Source organism: Triticum aestivum, chromosome 2A, assembly GCF_018294505.1.
Source record: "Triticum aestivum cultivar Chinese Spring chromosome 2A, IWGSC CS RefSeq v2.1, whole genome shotgun sequence".
Classification (NCBI taxonomy): domain Eukaryota; kingdom Viridiplantae; phylum Streptophyta; class Magnoliopsida; order Poales; family Poaceae; genus Triticum; species Triticum aestivum.
Window position 1 is genome coordinate 33,274,720 of NC_057797.1, and position 22,161 is coordinate 33,296,880.

Sequence of the window (22,161 nt, forward strand, 5' to 3'; positions counted from 1 at the left end):
GGACCCATTACAAAATGGGTACCTAAAACCAAGCATTGATCTCTTGTAGGTGTTTGCTTCCGGTGGTGGATCATGGTTGCTCGATAGCGGAGCTACAAATCATATGACCGGAAGCAAGGACTTGGTGGTGGACGTGCACAAAGTTCCATCTATGCCCACCAATGTCGAGTGGGGTGACGCCTCATCCTCTAAGGTATTGGGACTTGGCAAGGTGGTCATCTCTCATGATCTCACGATCGAGAAGGTCATGCTTGTTGAGTCCCTTGCATACAATTTACTTTCCGTTCGTCAACTTGCAATCATGGGCTTTGCCACTTTCTTTGATATCGATACCGTGGCCCTCTTGTGGAGCAAGACTCTTAAAGTAGCTTTTGTTGGGCATGTCGAGAATGGTCTATATGTGATTAACTTTTCGGAGCGACCCACTAAGACCGCGACATGCCTAATGGCTAAAGTTGATGTGGGATGGCTTTGGCATCGCCGTTTAGCCCATGTCAATATGAGATCTTTGCAAAGTCTTCTCAAGGGGGACCATGTCCGTGGACTAACGAATGTTAGCTTTGTTAAAGATCGTGCTTGCAGTGCCTGTATCGAAGGAAAGCTACATGAGAAGGCTCACCCTCCCACGACTATCATTTATTCAAAGAGGCCCTTGGAGCTCCTTCACATGGATCTTTTTGGGCCCCCATCCTTCGATAGTCTTGGAGGTAGGAAGTATTGCTTGGTGATTGTGGATGACTACTCAAGGTACACATGGGTGTATTTCTTCAAGAGGAAGAGCGAGACCCAACAAACCGTCATTGACTTTGCAAATGAAGCACAACGTCAACACAATGCAAAGATCTTGACAATAAGAAGTGACAACGGCACCGAGTTCAAGAACTACACCTTGGATGAATTTCTTAGTGATGAGGGAATCAAGCATCAATATTCCGCACCATACACCCCTCAACAAAACGGTGTTGCGGAGAGGAAGAACCGGACGTTGATGGATGCGGCAAGGACCATGATGGCGGAGTTCAAGTCTCCATACAACTTTTGGGCCGAAGCCATCAACACCGCGTGTCATGCATCCAATCGGCTCTACCTCCGCAAGGGCTTGAACAAGACCCCATATGAGATACTCACCGGTAACAAGCCCAACCTCAAGTACTTCCGGGTATTCGGGTGTAAGTGTTTCATTCTCAAGAAAGGTGTTCGGTTGTCTAAATTTGAGGCTAGAGCTTATGAGGGCATATTTGTTGGTTATGCTACAAACTCTCATGCTTACCGTGTCCTCAATAAATCCACGGGACTTATTGAGGAGACGTGTAACGTGGAGTTTGATGAGAATAACGGCTCCCAAGTGGAGCAAAGTGGCACTTGTGATGTAGGTGATGAAATTCCTCCTCAAGCCATAAGAAGAATGGGTGTTGGTTTCATCCTACCCATTGAGGAACCCCTTGTGGCCGAAGGAGAAGGACAATGCTCCACTCAAGTGGAGCCATCACCAACCCAAGGCCCACACGCTTCCGAAGAACAAAGTGAAGGCCCTCAACCTCATGAACAAGACCAAGGGCAAGATCATACTCAAGACGGTGTTGACACACCAAGTGATGCCCAAGGTCAAGTTCTCTCCCCCGAGCAAGTTCAAGATCAAGAACAAGTTCATGACGGCGCTCAAGATGATCAAGTAACCGCTCCTCAACTCACCACCGAGGAGGAATTAGAGCGTCGTGCCGCCAAGGTTGCTTCCAAGCTCTCCACCAAGGATCATCTCATGACGAATGTGCTTGGAAGCTTAAGAAAGGGGGTAAGCACTCGTAGACAATTAGCAAATTATTGTGAGCATCACGCGTTTGTCTCTTGTGTGGAGCCCCACAAGGTCTATGAGGCGCTAGAAGATCCGGATTGGCTCAATGCCATGCACGAAGAACTCAACAACTTCGAGCGCAACAAAGTGTGGAGATTGGTGCCAAGGCCAACGGGGAACCATAATGTCATTGGAACCAAGTGGATATTCAAGAACAAGCAAGATGCCCATGGGATTATCATTCGCAACAAGGCTCGTTTGGTAGCACAAGGCTACTCCCAAGTCGAGGGTATCGACTACGGTGAAACCTTTGCTCCCGTTGCTCGTCTTGAATCCATTCGCATGTTGATTGCATATGCTTCTCATCATAACTTTAAGTTACAACAAATGGATGTGAAGAGTGCTTTTCTTAATGGTCCCATTAATGAATTGGTTTACGTCAAGCAACCCCCCGGGTTCGAGGATCCCTACTTTCCCGATCATGTGTATCAACTCGATAAGGCACTCTATGGCCTTAAACAAGCCCCACGTGCGTGGTATGACCACCTTACCGAGTTGTTACAAGACCGTGGTTTTGAAGTTGGGCTAATCGACCCCACTCTTTTTACTAAGAAGGTCAAAGGGGAGTTGTTTGTGTGCCAATTATATGTTGATGATATTATCTTTGGTTCTCCTAACAAAGCTTTCAATGAGGAATTTGCCGCTCTCATGACCTCAAAGTTCGAGATGTCCTCCATGGGAGAGTTGAAGTTCTTTCTAGGGTTCGAAGTGAAGCAAAGAAGAGAAGGAACTTTCATCAATCAATCCAAATACACTCAAGACATGCTCAAGAGATTCAAGCTAAGTGACGTCAAGCCGGCTTCCACTCCAATGCCCACCAAGTGCCAACTTGACTTAGATCCCAATGGTAAAGTGGTGGATCAAAAGGTATATCGTTCCATGATTGGATCCTTGCTTTACCTTTGTGCATCTAGACCGGACATCATGTTGAGTGTGGGAATTTGTGCACGGTTTCAAGCCGCACCTAAGGAAAGTCACTATGTGGCGGTCAAACGAATCTTTCGATATTTGGCTCATACCCCAAACTTTGGCTTATGGTACCCAAGAGGATCAAACTTCAAGCTTGTAGGGTACTCGGATTCCGATTGGGCGGGAGACAAAGTGGATAGGAAGTCCACTTCCGGAGGGTGCCAATTCCTTGGTTGCTCTTTGGTAAGTTGGTCTTCCAAAAAGCAAAGTTGTGTGTCTCTCTCGTCCACCGAAGCGGAGTATGTGGCGGCCGGTAGTTGTTGTGCACAACTCTTATGGATGAGGCAAACTTTAAAGGATTACGGTGTCACTTGTGACAAAGTGCCTCTTTGGTGTGACAATGAAAGTGCCATCAAGATCTCTCTCAACCCGGTGCAACACTTCAAGACGAAGCATATTGAGATCCGGTATCACTTCATCCGGGATCACATTAGGCAAGGAGAGATCGAGCTCAACTACGTCAACACTCATGATAACCTTGCAGATATCTTCACGAAGCCCTTGGATGAAGCAAGATTTCGCGAGTTAAGGCATGAGCTAAATATCATTGATTCGAGCAATGTTGCTTGAACTCGCGCACACCCTATCACGCTCAACTTGTTGTCTAGTTTAGGTGTATGCATGGACATAGGGGGAGTGTTTTCTTTCAATGAACTCTCCCTCCCCCCATTATGCATAAATTGATCAAGTCTTTCACCTTAGCCAGTGTTGATGGCACTTGTGCTTCAAAGACGAGTTTTGGTCATGGGCCCAAGGTTAAAATCTTCGCGGTGCCATACCTTTTGACTCAAACATAGGTGGCCTCGGCCACCGCCCTCTTTTGAAGAGGTGTGTCTTGGTTGTTTGTTGTTGTGCTTTGTTGTTTCTCTCTTGCCGTTTTTGTCGTTTTGTTGAGCTAAAGCCGTGTCTGTTTAGTTGTCGTGGCGTGCTGGGCGGTACTACCGCCCCCCAGCGCAGTACTACCGCTGAGGGACGGTACCTGAGGGTTAAGTCGAGGCAGGGGGAGGTTTCTTCTCCTCCATACCCATTCACTCCGCCCCTCTTGTCTCTTCCTCTCTCCAGCCTCCTCTTGCCGCGGGAGGGCTCCGGCGGATCTCCGTCTCCGGGGCGTCCCTCTCCATTTCCTTTGGTGGAGTCGATCCCCACCTTGTCCTCTTTCCATGGATGCCGGTATTGCCCCCGTTCCTTCTTTCGTTTTGTCTCCTTTTAGTTCTTGTTTCTTAGGGGCAATGGTGGTTGTATCTCTAGATTTTTGGCGAAATCTAGGCATGAGTTGGTTGGAGAAGGCAACTAGACTTTCTAGATTAGAGTTTGGTAGGATTATTTTTGAATTTGGTAGGCCGGTAGTGCCAGATCTGACCACGGTAGTAGGAAACCACTGTTTCACCGCCTCATGCTATGAAACTGCTATTTATCCGCCTCAAGCCGTACTACCGCTCCCTTTGGAGCGGTACTACCGCTTGACCTAGAGCGGTACTACCGCTCCCTTTGGGGCGGTACTACCTCTTGGGGCGGTACTACCGCGGGCAGGTCACGGTACTACCGCTGCATGCCAATTTCCATCATTCTCCTACCTTACCTTGAACTTTTTGTTGTGTTTGTTGGCTTATGCTTGTTCTTTCTGGTTGTTTCGCGTTGTTCTTGTGTTTGGCTCCAGGTGATGACCGTTCCGAGCAGCAAGGTCGCCGTATAAACCCCGGGCGTGCCACATCAAAATGCTACCGCACCTCAGAGCCTGCCGGTGGTTCCTCGAGCACCCAACCGCCTCCAGCAAGTGCTACTGCAAGTGTTCCTCCACCTCCTCAGCAATCGAAGCGAGCCGCCAACAAGCCAAAAGGGAAGATTGTGACTGAGATGACCAACAAGGAGTTTTGGGAGAAGCGTCGCCGCAACCCCTATGCGGTGGACCAAGAACCCACTTTGGTCAACCGCCCGTTCTGGAACCGTTTTCAGTTTGCCATCTACTTTGATGTGATCAAGGCCAAGAAGAATCTTTTTGTTGATGTTCGCTCCATTGACACTGATGCTATGGAGAAGGATCCGGAGTACTTTGGCGAAGCTCTTCAGATGTGCACTCAGCTAAACATTCTCAGGATCATGCAATTCAATAAGGATTTCGATGCGGATTTGGTGGCTCAATTCTATGCCACCGTCCACCTTGGGACGGATGTCGACAGGACTCTGACATGGATGACCAATGGCAAGCTGCTTTCTGTCAAGTGGAAGGCTTTCATGGAGTTACTTGATGTGGTGGATACCGGGCTTGAGACTCCTGTCGGTTTCCGTCCTCACCGCAATGCTACATCCACCCACAAGCAAGCCCTTTGGCCCTACTGCACTGTGAAGGTTCACCCAGTCACTCAGAAGAAGACCTATGAGCTGTCTCCGTATCTGGACATTCTTCATCGCATATTCCGTGAGACTCTCTTCCCTCGGATCGGGAATCTGGATATGGTCCACTCTTACCTCGTGGACATGCTCCTTTTCTGTCAGCATGAGAAGGAAGCAAGCACTGGAGAGAGCCTGGATATCTCTCATGTCATGTGGTCTGAACTTCTATCTGCCGTGTCTGAGCGCAAGTGTCCTATCTATGGTCCATTCATCATGAGGCTCATTGAGAGGGCCTGGGCACAGACTTATCCCAGAGTGCTGCTAGAGACTGGAGACTTGGTGTCTCATGAGATCAAGCGTCTGAGGAAGAAGGACAACTGGACAGCGCCTCACACAGGGGGTCCATCTGCTACTGCTGCCACAGGGGTCCGTCTGCTGCTGCTGCTGCTGCCATGGGGACCGAGGGTGAGGCTGCTACTGATGATCATGAGGAGAACTTTGGCCCCTCTAGTGCAGAACCGTCGTGGGCACAGAAGCTTAAGCGCAAGATGAAGAAGCTTTTCTGCATGGAGTCTCATGGTCAGTACATGACTCATGTGGCGGAGAAGCATGCCAGGACGCGCCACAAGGAGCTCATGCGTCAGATGGGAGCAACTGTTGTCAGTGGGTCTGAGGGTCAGATCACTGAAGAGGAGGACTGGATTCATCAGAATTGCCACTGGACCGACTCCGATGCCGAGCAGTTTTCGACCCACGATGAAGATGCAGAGATGTGATGTTCGAGACCTTCCCCTCCCATCACCTGGAGTCGTAGTGTCACTCTATGCCCTTTTTGGTGTCTCGCTACCAAAGGGGGAGAGAGTGTAGGGATTTGCTTCTTGTGTCGTGCTTTGAGTCGTCTTGTGTTTTCTTGTGTGTTCCTTCTTTGGTTTGGTTTGGTGTGAGACCTAAGTCCTAGTCATATGGTGTAAGACATATGCTCCCTATCGCTACCTTATTACTTATGTCACTTCAGAGTACTGTAGTTTATATTGAGATGCATGCTTGTCCTGTTTATTCTCTTCTCTCATATATCTTGTGCTTAGTGTTGTTGGACTATAAAATATAGGGGGAGTGTTGATCCAAATGTGTGTGTCGTGCCTTATCTTGGTGCACACATTTTGGGGGAGCCCGTCTATATTTTGTAGTTCTTAGTTTTATTCGTTTTAATTCTTTTCCTTGCGCAAATCCCTTGTTGTCATCAATCCACCAAAAAGGGGGAGATTGTTACGGCATATCTCTCTCAAGGTAGTTTTGGTGATTGATGACAACATGTTTGCGGACTAATCTTGTGCATTGAATTATTCTCAGATTCTCCCCTGGCACGAGACGCTTTCTTCCCCTCAGAATGTATTTCAAGACAGTGTAGCTCTTTCGTTTCTTTCTAGGTGGACTAGTTGCGTAGAGGGCACCGTACTATCAAGAGGGGGTCCGCTGGGGTTTTGCTTGGGTGGAACCATCACGTACACATCAGCTTCTCACCCTCCGAGCTTTTCCTGTCCATTGAAGAGATCTCTCCTCTCTTCCTTGTTCTGTCTAGGTCTAAGCGGCAGTACCCCGCACCCAGCGGTAGTACCGCTGAGAAGCCACAAGCGGCAGTACCGCTTCGCAGCGGTAGTACCGCCGTGGCTCCACAGCAGTAGTACCGCTGGGGGCCTGGCACCTCCGCTGGTCCTCAGCTTATTTGAGAGATCCCTTCTCTCTCTCGCGCGCGCCCCAGCGGTAGTACCGCACTGCCTGCGGCACTACGGCCGAAGGGTCACAAGCGGCAGTACCGCTCCACAGCGGTACTACCGCCCTTGACCCCACTGTCGTAGTACCGCTGGGTAGTTTGGCTCCTACCGCCTCGATTCGAGAGGTCTTTTTCTCGTGTCGGGTTTTGCGGCACTAGTCACGGTTGTAGTGGCGGTAGTACCGTTCCAGGAGCGGTAGTACCGCCCTACCACCGCGGTAGTACCGCATTTGGGTCCGTTCCCTACTAAGTCTCCTCAGCGCGGCAGTACCGCTGGTTGGCGCGGCAGTACCGTCGCCTGGCGGTAGTACCGCCCCCTCTCAGCGGTAGTACCGCCCTGTGCGGGGCTGGTTGGTGGGGGGCAACGGGATTGTTGCCCCCACTATAAAAGGGAGTCCCCTTCCTCCTTCTCACCTACCTCTTCCTCCCCCAAGCTCCATTTATTGCTCAAGCTCCATTAAATACTCCAAGCTTCATTTCCGCCCGATCTATCTCTCTAGCCAATCAAATTTGTTGATTTGCTCGGGAGTGGTTGAGAAGGCCCCGATCTACACTTCCACCAAGGGATTTTCGATTCCCCCACTCATCCCTAGCGGATCTTGTTACTCTTGGGTGTTTGAGCACCCTAGACGGTTGAGGTCACCTCGGAGCCATATTCCATTGTGGTGAAGCTTCGTGGTCTTGTTGGGAGCCTCCGATTAAGTTGTGGAGATTGCCCCAACCTTGTTTGTAAAGGTTCGGTCGCCGCCTTCAAGGGCACCAATAGTGGAATCACGGCATCTCGCATTGTGTGAGGGCGTGAGGAGAATACGGTGGCCCTAGTGGCTTCTTGGGGAGCATTGTGCCTCCACACCGCTCCAACGGAGACGTACTTCCCCTCAAAGGAAGGAACTTCGGTAACACATCCTCGTCTCCACCAGATCCACTCTTGGTTATCTCTTACCTTTACTTGTGCAAGCTCTTTATTGTTTCTACCCTTGCTTGCTTGTATGCTTGTTGTTATTGCATCATATAGGTTGCTCACCTAGTTGCACATCTAGACAACCTACTTTGATGCAAAGTTTAATTTGGTAAAGAAAAGCTAAAAATTGGTAGTTGCCTATTCACCCCCCTTCTAGTCAACCATATCGATCCTTTCACTCAGCTTGTCACTCACTTCTATAATACTGCTACACTTCCCCCTCACATCAATGATACCAATATTGCTCTTATCCCTAAGAAGTTGGTTCCTCTTGTGCCCATGGAGTACCGTCCTATTAGTCTTTGTAATGTGCTTTATAAAATCATTACTAAGTCTCTTGCGAATAGACTTAAGCATCATCTTCCTGATTACATTGACCAAGCTCAACAAGCATTTATTGAGGGTAGACATATTAGTGACAACATTATCATTGCTCAGGAAATTGCTCACTCGTTTTCTCTTAAATCCTGGAAATATGATGCCTTTATGCTTAAGATTGACCTTGCAAAAGCTTTTGATCGTTTAGAATGGAATTTCATTGTTTCTGCTCTGGCTCGTAAAGGGCTGCATGGTCATTTTGTTAATTTGGTTCATGCATGCATCTCATCTCCCTCATTCTCTATTCTCATTAATGGCCAGCCCTCTCCTAAATTTAAGAGCTTCAGAGGAATACGACAAGGCTGTCCCATGTCTCCTTACTTGTTTGTTCTTGCAATTAATGAACTTTCCATCTTGCTTAATGAAGCTTTGCAGGCTAACCCATTGCAGGGAATTTCTCTTGGACCAAATTGCCCCTCTGTCCATTCTCTTCTATTTGCAGATGATCTTCTGGTGTGTGGGCACGCTACTTATCAGGAGGCTCAGACGATGGCTAGTCTTATTCAACACTTTTGTGCTCTTTCTGGTCAAACTCCTAACTGGAATAAATCTGCCATTCTCTTTAGCAATCATGTTTCTCAGAATATTATTAATGATATTAAGCAAGTCTTTCCTGATGCTAATTTCACTCATCTTGGTCATCCTCTAATTTTGCCTGCTAAGAATAGGGGTGCTGCTTATAACTTTGTTTTGGATAAATTTTTAAATAAGCTCCCCTCTTATAAAGCTAACATGCTATCTCATGCTGCCCGTCTTGAACTTATTCGCTATGTCTTTTCTGCTATCCCTGTTTACTATATGGCAAACATTCTGTTTTCAAAAAAATTTATTGCCAAGCTCACTTCTATCATTAGGAATTTTTTGTGGACAGGGATTAGAGAAACAGATTCTAAGAGGAGTCTTTGTCTCAGAGCATGGAAGGATATTACCAACTCCAAGTCTGAAGGTGGTCTTGGAATCAGAAATCTAAAAGCCGTCAATGAGAGTCTTGTTCTTGCTGCGGCTTGGAGGTTAGCTAAAAACCCCCTCCTCCCAATTATATTGTGTTCTTCAAGCCAAATATTTTTCTACCACTTCTATTTGGAAAGCTACTAATAATCCACCTAAATCTGCCTTTTGGTCTTCCATTTTAAAAATGCTTCCTAAACTTAAAGAGCATGCCTTCTATCAACTCACCCAAGGTAATGTTTCTATTTGGAGCATGCCTTGGTGCAATCTTTGGAACTCTATTCATGATTTTCTCATTCCTCAACCATCAGGCTTTATTTATCCCTCCTTGGTTAGGGATCTTTGGTAGCCTGGGCAAAGGCATTGGAACCGTCAGCTCATTTTCTCTCTTTTTCAGCAACCTTTGGCTACTCATATTATCAACATTGATATTCTCGATGATGATAATGCTGATATTCTTTGTTGGCCTTTGGCTCCCAATGGTATTTGCTCTTCCAAAGCTGCTTATAAACTTTGCTTACAAGACATTCATACTAATCCTAGAACTACTCCTCTGGATGTTCCTTTGGATTTGAAAGTTTTTCTTAAAACTATTTGGAAGCAGAAAGATTTATTGCCCAAGGTTAAAACTTTTGCTTGGAGGATGCTTAGCAAAGCTTTGCCCACAGGAATGAGAGTAGGCCGTTTTTCTATTCACATTTCGCAGAATTGTTGTAGATGTGCTCAGCAAGAAGATGAGTTTCACCTTTTCTTTCTTTGTGACTTTGCTAGAGCGGCCTGGTTCTCTGCTCCTTGGTTTCTTAGATCTGACATCCTTGTGCAAGGTCACTCTTCAATGCATTCCCTTCTGATTCACTTTGCTTCTATGGGCCATCCTTATGCATCTTTGCAAAATATTTTCAATTTTATGTGGTGCATTTGGAAGGCTAGAAATGATTTCCTCTTTGAAAGGAAATTTTCTTTTCCCTACCAAATTAAAATTGCTGCTACTAGTTTGAATAATATTCTCCAAGAGGAGATTCTGCCTTCTACTAATATTCAGTCTTTGCAGACTTCTCAACCTGATAATTCTCCTCTTCCTAAGCAAGGCAATACTCTCAAATCAGACCTTCTCATTAATGGTGCTAAAGTGTTTTCTGATGCTGCTTTCAGAACTTCTAGAGTTCCAGGATTTCAGCAAGGTCAATTGCGCACAGGTGTGGGAGTTTACTTTTGTCTTCCTTCTTCTAATAGGGAAATAAATATTCAGGTTCAAGCTTCAGGCCCTTCGACGGACACTCCTCTTCAAGCTGAAGCAATTGCTCTTGCTTGTGCAGCTCAATTGGCGGCTTGCCTTAACATTCGAACTCCTACTTTTTTAACTGATTCTCTTTCTCTTGTCACTGTTGCTGCTGCCAGGAATATTGCTCACTCTTCCACTCCTTGGAATATTAGAAAAGAAGTGGCTTCTTTTGTAAACTCTACTTCTAATCTTAATCCCCAAGTTTTTCATATTTCTAGGAATTTGAATGGGGTGGCTCACAATTTAGCTCATCAAGTTTTTCAAATGGCTGGAGGACCTACACTCAATTGCTCTTCTCACTCTCATGTCACGGAATCATGTCCTGTAGCTGCCTCTCTTGTTGATTTTAATTTTGCAGGAATTCAGCTTCATAAGGTGTATTGCTTTTAGGAGAAAGTTGATAGCTCTGGGAAGTTCCTCATCTCAACATGATCTGATGGTCTATACTCGGTTGTTGGAAAGAAGGAGATTGCTGTCAAAGCTGGAATTTTTTTTCCCCCTTCTCTTTCTTTGTTTCTTAGGACATGTTGTTCTTCAGCAAGGATCTTGTTCCTTACTCTCTCATATGTCTTTATTCAGCTCTTCTTTCTTTACATCTGCAGTTCTTCTTTCTCTTTATTCTAGCAGATGGTGTAATCTTGACTGTAAAATGTTCTGTGCGCTGAATATATTGGTACCTTCGGGTGCCTTTCTCTGTTAAAAAAAAAGAGGATCATCATACATGAAAATGCTTGACCAGATCAAGAGTGCTGAGGTCACCGGCGATGAGACCGGAAGCACGACGCCTCCTGCTCTGACGGTCGGCGAAGCGAACGCCATGGCTGGCCATTCCCGTGCCGTGCTGTGGGCGGCGGCGGCCATCTTGCCCTCCGTGTACATTGGCGGCACGTCGGCCTGGGCGTACGCCCTCTACACCCACACTTCCTTCGGCGCCAGCCACCCATGGCGCCTGCCGGCGATGGTGCTGTGGGGGGCCTACATGGCGCTGGTCGCGGCGGCGGCGGCGGCGCACATGAGCCTGTTCCTGCCGGACGCGCCCGTCGCGCTGCAGGTGGCGCTCGTCGACGTCGGCTGGGTCTGGGTCGGCATGCCCGTCATGGTGGTGAACCAGGCTCTGGCGTACTTTGGGTCGGCGTGGACGGCCGTCGCCATAAATTGTGTTCTTGGCGTCCTCGTTGCCGGCGTGCTTGGCTTCTGGGTGTGGCTTGTTCGGACGTATGGGAGGAAATAGCTAGCTCGAGCAGCGACGGTGCCCGGAAGAAATCTCAGGAGGGGCGGTGAAGCTGCAGGATGACATGAACTTTTTTCGTTCTTTCTGGAATGCCGCATCATGACCATGCAACAACTTATTTTAGTGCATAAATCATCAGGTATCTGAAAAAAAAATCAGATCAATGTCCAATGATGGGCGCCTGCTGCCTTAAACTCCTTGATGAAATCAAGGTGGCCTTTGGCGAGATGATTCACATTCCTGGTCGCAGCATGCACGCTTTACTGTTAGGTCGATCATTAGCCCTAATAGGTCTGGTTCCTCTGGACCAGATGGCGACGGGAGAAGGCGCTATCTTGCAGTATCCCTGGTTTTGGCTCCGTGGATGTTGGTATTCTTGTTGGTTTGGCTCTGTGGATGTTGGTGTTCTTGTTGGTTCGGCATTGCCGCTTTTGGTTCGGGTTTGGTAGGTTTAGCTGTGATGCATCCTCTGCACGAGTCGAGTTCTATCAATACAAATATACAATGATACGTAAGATTTGCCTATTCACGAAAGAAAAGGGTGATGCGCCCCGTCCGAGCTCGCCGGCCGGCACCGTGGCCGGTTGCCACCGATGGCCCCAACCATATAAAAGGAGTGAAAATCGTGTCCGCCTGTATTTTGTAACTAAACTAACTGGGCAGATAAATGTTACTCCTACAGTTTTCTCCTGTTGAGCACAGGTTCAGGTTTTTTCCAGGGATACGCCAATGGCGAACCTAATTTCATTAAAACCGGAGTACAAGATAGCAGGGGTCCGGTTTTAATAACTACAGCCCACTCAAGCATACATGCAAATAACAATGACAGCACAAATACCTTGAGCATGAGGCTTCTTTTATACTATGAACTTATTTTTGCATGGTTTAGATCAGCAAAAGTTAAATGTTCATAGGAAATTAGCTACCTGTCACTACAAAGCACCACTCCCTGTAAACTATAGCTCAAAATCCATACTTGACAACACATCGCTATATAAGGCTGTCTTTACCATGAGAGTCAAGCATTAACATGTCTTTAGCACTTTGAAAGTAAAAATTGCTAAAACTATTTATGTCTCCCTCCTTTTCCGCGCCTCCACATCCTGCCCTGTCAATCGCACAAACACAGAAGCCAAAATGGCGCCGTCAAAACCAGAAATGAACATGGGAGAAAGATATTCTGATTAAATGGAATAAAAAATAAGAACATGATCCAAGGAAAACGAACTAAAGCTAACACTGAGTGCCCTGCTTCGCAATACCAACAGTGAGATCAACAACAACACATTTTTATAGAGTTTACTGCGAGTTTGCGACCAGCGCTGAGTCTGCAGGCTCAATCCTGTAGCCACATTCATAACCAAGTCAGGAACTGCATCACAGAATCAGGTGGCACGTACATTAAACTTGGAAGCCAAGAAGACGAGGTTTATCTCAAGAAGTTTTTTGATAAATGTTAGGAAAGTATCTTAGGCTTCCATGTTAGTCAAATTTGGTTTGTTTTTTGATAAATGGAATCAGGTGGCAAGCCTATAAAGAGGAGGTAGCCTGTATTACGAGATTATCAATCAATAAATAACAAACTGCCCCAAGCTGAGAACTAAAAGCCTCTAGCGACACATCTGGGGAGGAGCCCGACATGTCCCTGAGGGCAAGCCTTGTTATCCCATTCAATCTGATCGCAACCCCCATTGCTATCTCCACCCTCGCGCCTACCAACAAGCACACAACACAAACATGTAGCACCATGGCTGTTTTCAACAATCAGTGTATATTGAAGTGACAAGCAGTGGCATGAAGACAGCAGAACATTCTGTTAACATGTGCACGAAGCCATATTAGATCTTTGAGTCACTCAGGGGCGGAAACATATCAAATTGGTTTTACCACATTCATGTCCATATTTGTTAGCTAAACACTGATATGGTTACAAATACAGGGCAGACGAAAAATTCAAATGATACCTATGCGATTCATTCGAATTCAGACATACCCCTAACATATGCAATCAATCAATCAATCAGCTGACGAAACAGAAATGGTCTCCAAATCCAAAAAATTCCTAATTGATTTGCCATCTGATACAAAGCGGATAATACAATTCAAAAGAGGGAAACTAAACCAAATTCGCATCCATTTTGTCTTGTCACTATCTTTGACAGTGGAACTACTATTCAACAGAATACCTAAACCAAATTCTAATCTTATCAATTACCAACTCTAACGCGAGTTGCACAGTGCACAACACCAGCCTCCTCTGTAGTTAGCTAGTATATGTTGATAATGAAGACAGAATACTAGGGAAGAACACACTTATGGAAAAATATGCAGCGATGTTTTGCTAAGGCTAGACATTTGGATGTGTTCACATAAGGTAGTATCTTTGCAGTTATATAGAGAAAATAATCACAATCGAATACATACACATATTAGAAGCTACCTGGGTAACGTATGGCTCACCTATTCAAGTGTCTTCTTTGCAAGGGAGCGAAGGAACATGATAAGTGGTTTCTTTGCCCTGGAAAGCTTTTTATCAGATCCTTCTCCGCTATCTTTATCTCGCGTGCTTTTTTGGACCTCTTGGACTATCCTCACAAGTTTCCTTAGTTCCTGTTGGTAAAATGTCCGTGAAGCTGAGTGATCCAAACATTGAATCATAACAGATACCCTTGAGTTTCTTTAACCAGAATATTTTGGGTGGTGAATACCCATCTTAGATGCATAAACTGCTAGGACTATTATAACTGACAGCCTGACATGCTGAACATAGTTTATGTTTGGGATAAGGACTTGGGAGGGGGGGGATACAATCATATTAGCAGTTACGGTGGTGTTGGTTAGTTATGATTAGATTATACTTTGGGTCTGACCTCGTCTACATAAAGAGGGGAGCTGCACCTATTTTCTTTGAATGGAGAGATCGAGACAACTAATCCACTATCACTGGTGTCATCCCCCTCAAATCGTTGCCCCAATGGCCTGAAGCACTGCTGCGCCATCAGGGAGGCATCCCTGTCATCGCCACCACTGTCGCATGGAGTGCTGCTGCTACCGTGGAAGGTCTCACTGCCACCACCGCAGAAAGCCTCACATCGACCGGTGTATGGGGTGCTGCCATCACTGCAGACCTCTTGCTACTTGATGCAGCACTACTGCTAAGGCTGAATGCAGTCCTGTCGATGCAGTTAAGATGGTGTTGGTTAGTTCTGATAGTATTGGGTTATCTTCACCAATATCTGCAGCACTACTGCTAAGGCTGGATGCAGTGCTATCGATGCAGTTTCTTGGTGCACCACCATTGCTACTTGATGCAGTGGTGTCAGCCTCCCATGCTGTTAAGCTGCAGCCATGGGAAGCATCGCCACAGCTTCCTGGTTTGCTGCTGGTGTTGTTGTTGAAGGCTTTGCCACCCTAACTAGAGAAGGCATCACCTTAGCCGTTCTCATGGGTAACTACCACCAATATGCTGGTTGCTTGGATGGGAAACTTTGGATAAGAAGAGACTATGAGTATGCTTGGTTTTAGTCCAAGATTGGTCTACCAAATACTACCTCCATCCCAAAATAAGTGACTCAACTTTACACTAACTTTAGTACAAAGTTAGTGTAAAGTTGAGTCACTTATTTTGGGATGGAGGGAGTATTTGGCAAGCCGAAATTCTGGTCAAACTTTGCTAGCCCATGAGTTGGTCAACGTTGGCAAGAAAAATGAACTACAGTGGGCAAAGGGGCATTGGCATGACAAAATATTGGCAACCATCCGCAAACACCAAAACTTTAGTCGGGCAAAAAATTGGTAGGGTGTGCTTCGGCCACCATCCAAACATACCGTACAGGTGCAAGATGAATTTGGCAAAGATGATAGTCTTCATTGCTTAATGATTATGGTAGTGACTCATCTCATTTTATAGAGGTTGGCTTCTACCGTTAGAATAAAATCATAACTAATGTGAACCTTCCTAATAATAGGATCTTATTCCTAGAGAGACTAACTGTTGCTAGACTCAACAGATCCAGTTTCCCCAAAACAAATCCGCACTGACCCAGAATCTCACTTCTGATACTTCAGTTATATATCTTCCAAAAAAGGTTTTAGCATTTTATTCAAATTATATTTGGCAAACTATACAGGACTAGGCTATACAGAAGGTCCTTGTTATCTCATACTTCGAGTCAACACATGAACTGACATGTTAGTTGTGCCATCCAATGAACATTTAAAGTGTGCGCATATGATACCTGACGATCAAATTCAACATTATGAATCGCATAAACTTCGTTGGTAACTGGAATGTCTTGGCAGACGAGGCCCTCAAACCATCTATCTGCAATTTCCATATACTCTTGATTTTCCTCACCCTATTGAAATTCAGAAATTCTTAACCATTAGTTCAGTGTTTACTATGTAAATCCAGTCATATTGAGAATATCAGAATATTGGCTACCTCTTCTTCATGAGCTAACTCCCCCACTTCCTCATCTTCAATCGGCATTGACTTGTCTGCCACTTCACTCAATAAGGCTTGTATCCTGCTTTCATCTCCATTCTTCAAAGAATGGATAAGATCTTCCATCAATTCAGGCTGTGCACCGCGAAGTAGGCTTCCTGGTAGAAACTGATCACGTATTAACATAAAATAAATAGCAAATATACGAAAATTGACCTTCAGAGGTGGTTAATTCTTTACTTATTTAATTTAATTTTTTAGGGAAATATATAGAATAAATATAACCTCCAGAAGCAGCTATTATTTACTGATAATGTCTTTCTGAATGATCAATGCATTAGTGATTTTGAACTGGTAGTGTTGTTTGGACTGTAGCCAGAGCACCTACCAATTTTTTGCAAAATGGTTGGGTCTCAATTTGGTCTGTAACCAATTAACATGCCATGTAGCAGCAACCGAGGTCTTAACTTACAAAATTATATCAGGAGCCCATAAATCATCATGATCAAACAACAACAACAACAACAACAACAAAACCTTTAGTCCCAAACAAGTTGGGGTAGGCTAAATCATCATGATCAAACATTAAAAGAAATCCTAGTGAAGCAGCATGTGCACACTTTTGGCCAAGCGTAACAGCACATACGATCTAGCTAATTGATTATCCAGCTCACGTAACACACAAGGGTAGTATGCGGGGACGCTAGCATGCTAGTAGCCAATATTTTGGCGGCCGTTTTCGTCGCCCTCGCCCCTCGGCTCGCCCGCATATTTTCAAGAACTGCATGGGCAGATACCGGCTGGGATGGGCAAGCCAAATATTTGGTGTCCAACCAAACTGCAGCCAAAACTCATGGGCATGGCAATATTGTGGCAAAGCCTGCTTTGCCTCAAAACCAAACACATCCAAAGTGCGAAAGACCATTATACAATAAACATCCTTCAAAAAATTGAGGTCATACATATTTCCTTGGAACTAAACGATTTACTCATAAAAACTTAGCATTACTGGCAATACCGCACATCTAAGCCATAATTCAAAACGCTTAAAAGCATCCATACACTGACAGGGCAACATAGGATGCCTTAACCCAACCTCTCAAGTTCAAACTACAGTTAATCTTTCCTGCATGTTTATGCGCTTGTCTAAAAAAGCATTACTTAGTTGACAAAGCTCAAGAAATTGGCCCGGAAACAACCACTAGAAAGTAGTGCTTTCCACGAGACTTCTCCCTCCCTCCTTCCCTCCCTCTCTAGTTAGCACTAGCAGCATCTATATGACTACATTACCTAGCACTTAGCAGTATCTACATGGCTACATTACCAATTTACCAAACTAAAGATTAAAAGCTTTTAACTGTTTAAAGGAAGGCATTCCGACATCTAACAGCTAGCCTGCTCCCACAGGTCGATGTGAAATTGGAAAGAACCAGTCAACCACACTACCACAAGACTGAAGATACTACAGGTTGATGGAATCCCTCAAATCTGGCATTCATTCTAAAATTCGAATAGTACTAAGACCCAATCTCCGCGGTCCAGGAAATGCATGGGGTGCAAAAATGAGCATACATACCGATGTAATTGTACTGCCTCCTCCTTCCTTCGCGCACATCGGGTCCAAATTTCTGCAGAGAGCAACAAACACTCAGAAATGTCACGATTGCGCGATTCACCGCAAGCTCCTCATTACCAGAACCATGGGTGTACCTTCACCAGCATGAGAGCGTCCACCACCTCGCGCTCCAGCGACGCGGCCCTGAAAAAAAAAACAGAGTTAATCACCTGAAAATCCTGCCAGGCAAGCGGAAGTGGGGGCTGCAAATGGGGGCACCTGACGATGCGCTTGATCTGGGGAGGGGAGAACTTGGCGAGCTCCATGCCCCACTTCACGGCGCGGCGGGCCTCCCGCTTCTTCTCGTTGCGGCTGGGCGCGCCGTCCCCGTCGTCCGGGTCCTCGTCGTCGGAGGGGAGGGGGGCGAGGGGGCGGAGGGCGCGCGTGTAGGCGCGGACGGACGACGAGCGGGGCGCGACGGAGGAGAGGAGGCGGGCGGGCCGGAGGAAGAGGAGGAGCGGGCGGCGCAGCGGCACGGCGGCGGCGGCGGCGGCGTGCGCCATGGCGTACGGTTAGAGGGCTTGCAGCTGCTCGAGCAGTGCATCTGGCGGATAGGGTTTAAACTTTTCTGCTGTTGGGGTTTCTGGAAACCGGGGGAATTTGGTGAAATTTCGGCAAATTTTGAAGATTGTTGTGTTGCGCTACCAACTTGAGGAAAAGTTGGAGTTCTTTTTTCGCACTTTGTCACGGAACACACACGGTAGATCAGCTCCTCTATAATTTTAGTTTTCTTAAATCTTGGCTTTTATGGGCGTCGATGTTGTATTGGCACCTAAAATGTTCATAAACTAGTTGATTCACGACAGACATGATAATCACCATCTCAATTATTGAATAAGAAGCAATTTGATATTTTCGCTTCGGAGAGTAGCCAAGCGGTTAGCGGTTCTTAAAGTTTTTTCTTTGGTAGTTTAAGTGTGTGAAGAAAGAATAGAAACATTTGAGAAATGACAATTCATCTTGCCGCCTCTGCCATCTTGGTTTCACACAATTATAACAATAATGGTACACTTACGAACATTTGGTTACGGACTGCAGTTTACGGACAGATCTGGCACCGTTTGGTTAGCCCGATGAAAATCATGGTGGAGGCGCAAAGAAAATCAGGAAACAGCAGCGCAACATGTCAACATGTAGACTTCTCCCGTAGAAATTTTTCCGTAAGTGTAGCATTATTGCAATTATAATGGTGTTAAACAAGAGGGGTATCATGCTTCGTAGAGGATTCAATCATCAATCGTTGTAATGAAATAGTAAAACAATATGAAGGCATACATGAAGACCTGACCCATAAGTCGGGCAACAGGGTGACCATCCTGAATGCTTAGGAAGTTCTCAACCCACGTACTATTAAAATCCAATCTACAGAAATAAATCTACACCACGGGCCAAGAAAGGCATGTAATCAGACAAATATGACCGGCACAACCGCAAGTTTACTTTGGTTTCTAGTCTCTCCCCTAAAAACATCCTACAATCTATTTTAAAACTTTTTTGGCTCTTTATTTAGTTTACTACTGGGTTAATTTCTATGGGTTAAGATGATATTGATTTGACATTATACTCCAACACCCCCCCCCCCTCACGTCTATGCTTTTTTGGAGTTATGACATGAGCAACGGAAACGAGGGAAGACTGCAATTATTTATTGTGTTTGCTGAGTTTTGAACCCTGAACCTCGTTGCAGTACGGCACAAGAGGCATATACGTGGACACAAATGAACAACAACAAATTTTGGATAAATTGTGAAAGGTAGGACTTGAACTCAAGCCAATAGGCTCTGATGCCATGCACTAGCCAATGAAATCAAAGGCCCGAACGGATGAAAAGGGCTAGGCAATCTGCATACACATTTCAACCTTCCTCTCATGTGTGACGCGGGAAGTCAACACATGAATGGACTCAGAAGTATGCCTCAAGAGGCCTATATGTGGACTCAGAGAGGAAACATTACTTTTAGATAATTTGTGAAAGTCGGGACTTGAACTCAAGACCTTAGACTTTGATACCATATTAAGCGTGCACTAGCAAACACATTGTATTACCATATTAAGCGTGCACTAGCGAACGCATTGTATATGGTCTAATGTCATTTAAATATCAAGTTCAAAGCAAACATAACTTTTCCAACAAATTACTGAAATGACAAGAACATGTATATACCACAGTCTACTTGATTGTACATAATTATACACTAGAAACCACTATCAAGATATTTGTAGAACTCGTATGCTTTACACATATGGGCCACTATATTTAAGAATATTAAAAGGTACACAAACGCATACATATATACTATAATCTATAATCTATAATACCTAAATAGTTCATCCCTACTATCTTATTTCTTTTGACATGCAAGCTATCCACCTAAGCAACCACTCGCATACAGCCACGTCATCTATGATCCCAAATAATTTTATTCGTGCCTCCATGTCATCCTCTTTTGCTCTACTGCCCGGTGATTTAAATTTGTGGCTGCCTTCCCGATTTGTTATTATGGCTGGGCTGTACGTCCTCTCTTCAATTCTCTGTCTCCTCCAATTCTACCCACTCGAACAGATCAAAAGCCACTTTGACTTAATTTTTTATTGAAACAACTGTGTCGTTCCCTATCCTGATTGTTCCTTTCATCTTCCGTGAATCAATAAGTCTCTACTCAATTGGACTTCAAGTCTAGAAATCAAAACTCCTTTTACATCCTCACCCCGATGTACTATATACTGCTATATGAGGATGGTGGCTTCTGTAGTCTGCTTCAAACCCGGCTTCTCCCCTCCGTAGATCGGGATGTAGCGGCGTCCGGAGGGAATCGGCCGGCGGAGGCGGCGGCTACACAATAGCATGGAGAGCGGCAGCACAGGATCCAGGTGAGTCTCCAACTGTAAATCGCGCTCGCCGGGGGATCGAGCCATGCCTATCCATTCTGTCCACCCGTCGGTCGATCCGCCGGAATCGGTTCATATTATTTTTCTCGAAGATCATCGTCAATGGAGTCCCGGGCCATTAGTCCCAGCGAGACGGCGCTGCCGTACGCGCATCCGCCGTTGGCCCCGTCCGACCCCATGGAGGAGCGCCGGAGCGGGGGCGAGGTGGTGCGTGTGCGTGGTGGTGCAGGTGGTGGGCGGCGATGTGGCGGCGGACATGCCGCGGCTGGCGGAGACGGCGCGGAGTCTGGGCAGGGAAGCCGGCATGTCGGAGAAGACCTCCGGGGCGGCGCGCGGATGAGATGGGGTTCCTCGGCGCCGACACTGACGGGATCCCCTGGAGCAAAGCATGCTCCAGTGGCAGCGCACCGGCTTCCATTTCTAGCCTGAGAAAAACTAGATAAACCGTACATGCATAATCCCTTCCTTTTGATTGCAGGGCATTGTACTATTTTTTCTCCTTTGATTACAGGTGCACGAAAGTGAGGCCACGGCCAGGAGCTAGGCGGCGATGTACTCTCCATAAATTTCTATTTCTCCTGTCTGAATTAACTTTCTCTCTGTTAATTTTTTATGAAGAATCAACAGATTATGAATCCCAGACTCTGAATGTGTGCGACGGGTTTAGTGGGCATGTGCGACTGTATCCTACACCTTCATCTAATCTATGTATTTGGCACTCTCAAGCGATTGTTATGAACCAGTTACATACCATATCATAGTGAAGAGGTCATCTCAACAAATTATCCATCTTTTATGCTTTCAACACAAAATACAAAGTTGGCTACCTATAGCCACTTCTTATCTTCTCAACCAAGCAGAAAAATGGCCATTTCTAGCCCTCGGTTGCATATACCCGTGGTCACCTAAATCTATCTGGCAAACCAAGTGCACCCCTAATTACACATATATTCATATACCTATTATAGCATCGGATACATGTAACATGTCCCGCAGCAACGCGCGGGGTATTATCTAGTTGATGTAAATGCCATGCGAAATCCATGAAGCTATGAACTTGTGTTTCTTTACATGTTTGACGACAAATAGCTTATTTTACAACATATTATTTTAATTTGGCATGGTGTGTGTATTTTTCAATGACAAACATTAGAAATGTATATCAAAGAACAATATAAGAAACACACAATAGTCAAGTTTGTACTTTTAAGTAAATAAATTATAAGCAAATATGAAAGTTTAGTACAAATATACGAGTGAGAGGTCTTGTCAGTTGTCATCAAGACCCTAAAGTTGATGGCACAACCCTCTCATTGAGCAGGATGGGGATGGTAACACCCTGCACTGCGTATTGTTGTAGGCTGGTTTCTCCTACGTCGTGTAGGCATATACTTTTTTTGCCTTCCCACGACCCCTCCTGGTAGTGTTTACTTCTGCATGCACCTGCTTATTCCCGAACCCGCTTCCAAGTCCACACCCATTTCTAT

General features: G+C 45.6%; 2 protein-coding genes across 4 annotated transcripts; one reads left to right on the forward strand and one right to left on the reverse strand.

The window, feature by feature from the left end:
- Nucleotides 1-12,546: 12,546 nt before the first annotated feature.
- Nucleotides 12,547-18,351, reverse strand: LOC123187205 (UPF0307 protein YE3790). Of its 3 annotated transcripts, none has more exons than XM_044598998.1 (7): nucleotides 18,005-18,349; nucleotides 17,881-17,929; nucleotides 17,747-17,798; nucleotides 16,168-16,328; nucleotides 15,962-16,081; nucleotides 14,184-14,333; nucleotides 12,547-12,826 (listed from the first exon to the last, which is right to left on the reverse strand). In XM_044598998.1, exons 1-6 carry the CDS (start codon nucleotides 18,286-18,288, stop codon nucleotides 14,184-14,186), a joined length of 816 nt encoding a protein of 271 aa, XP_044454933.1. In that variant the 5' UTR covers nucleotides 18,289-18,349; the 3' UTR covers nucleotides 12,547-12,826. The 3 variants fall into 3 exon arrangements, with proteins under 3 accessions (XP_044454933.1, XP_044454932.1, XP_044454934.1); XM_044598997.1 differs by having other exon boundaries at nucleotides 12,547-12,831; nucleotides 18,005-18,348; XM_044598999.1 differs by lacking the exon at nucleotides 14,184-14,333 and having other exon boundaries at nucleotides 12,547-12,831; nucleotides 18,005-18,351.
- Nucleotides 18,352-20,260: 1,909 nt separating this feature from the next.
- Nucleotides 20,261-21,312, forward strand: LOC123184493 (loricrin-like). Its single transcript, XM_044596592.1, has 2 exons — nucleotides 20,261-20,656; nucleotides 20,767-21,312. Exons 1-2 carry the CDS (start codon nucleotides 20,631-20,633, stop codon nucleotides 21,101-21,103), a joined length of 363 nt encoding a protein of 120 aa, XP_044452527.1. The 5' UTR covers nucleotides 20,261-20,630; the 3' UTR covers nucleotides 21,104-21,312.
- Nucleotides 21,313-22,161: the final 849 nt, after the last annotated feature.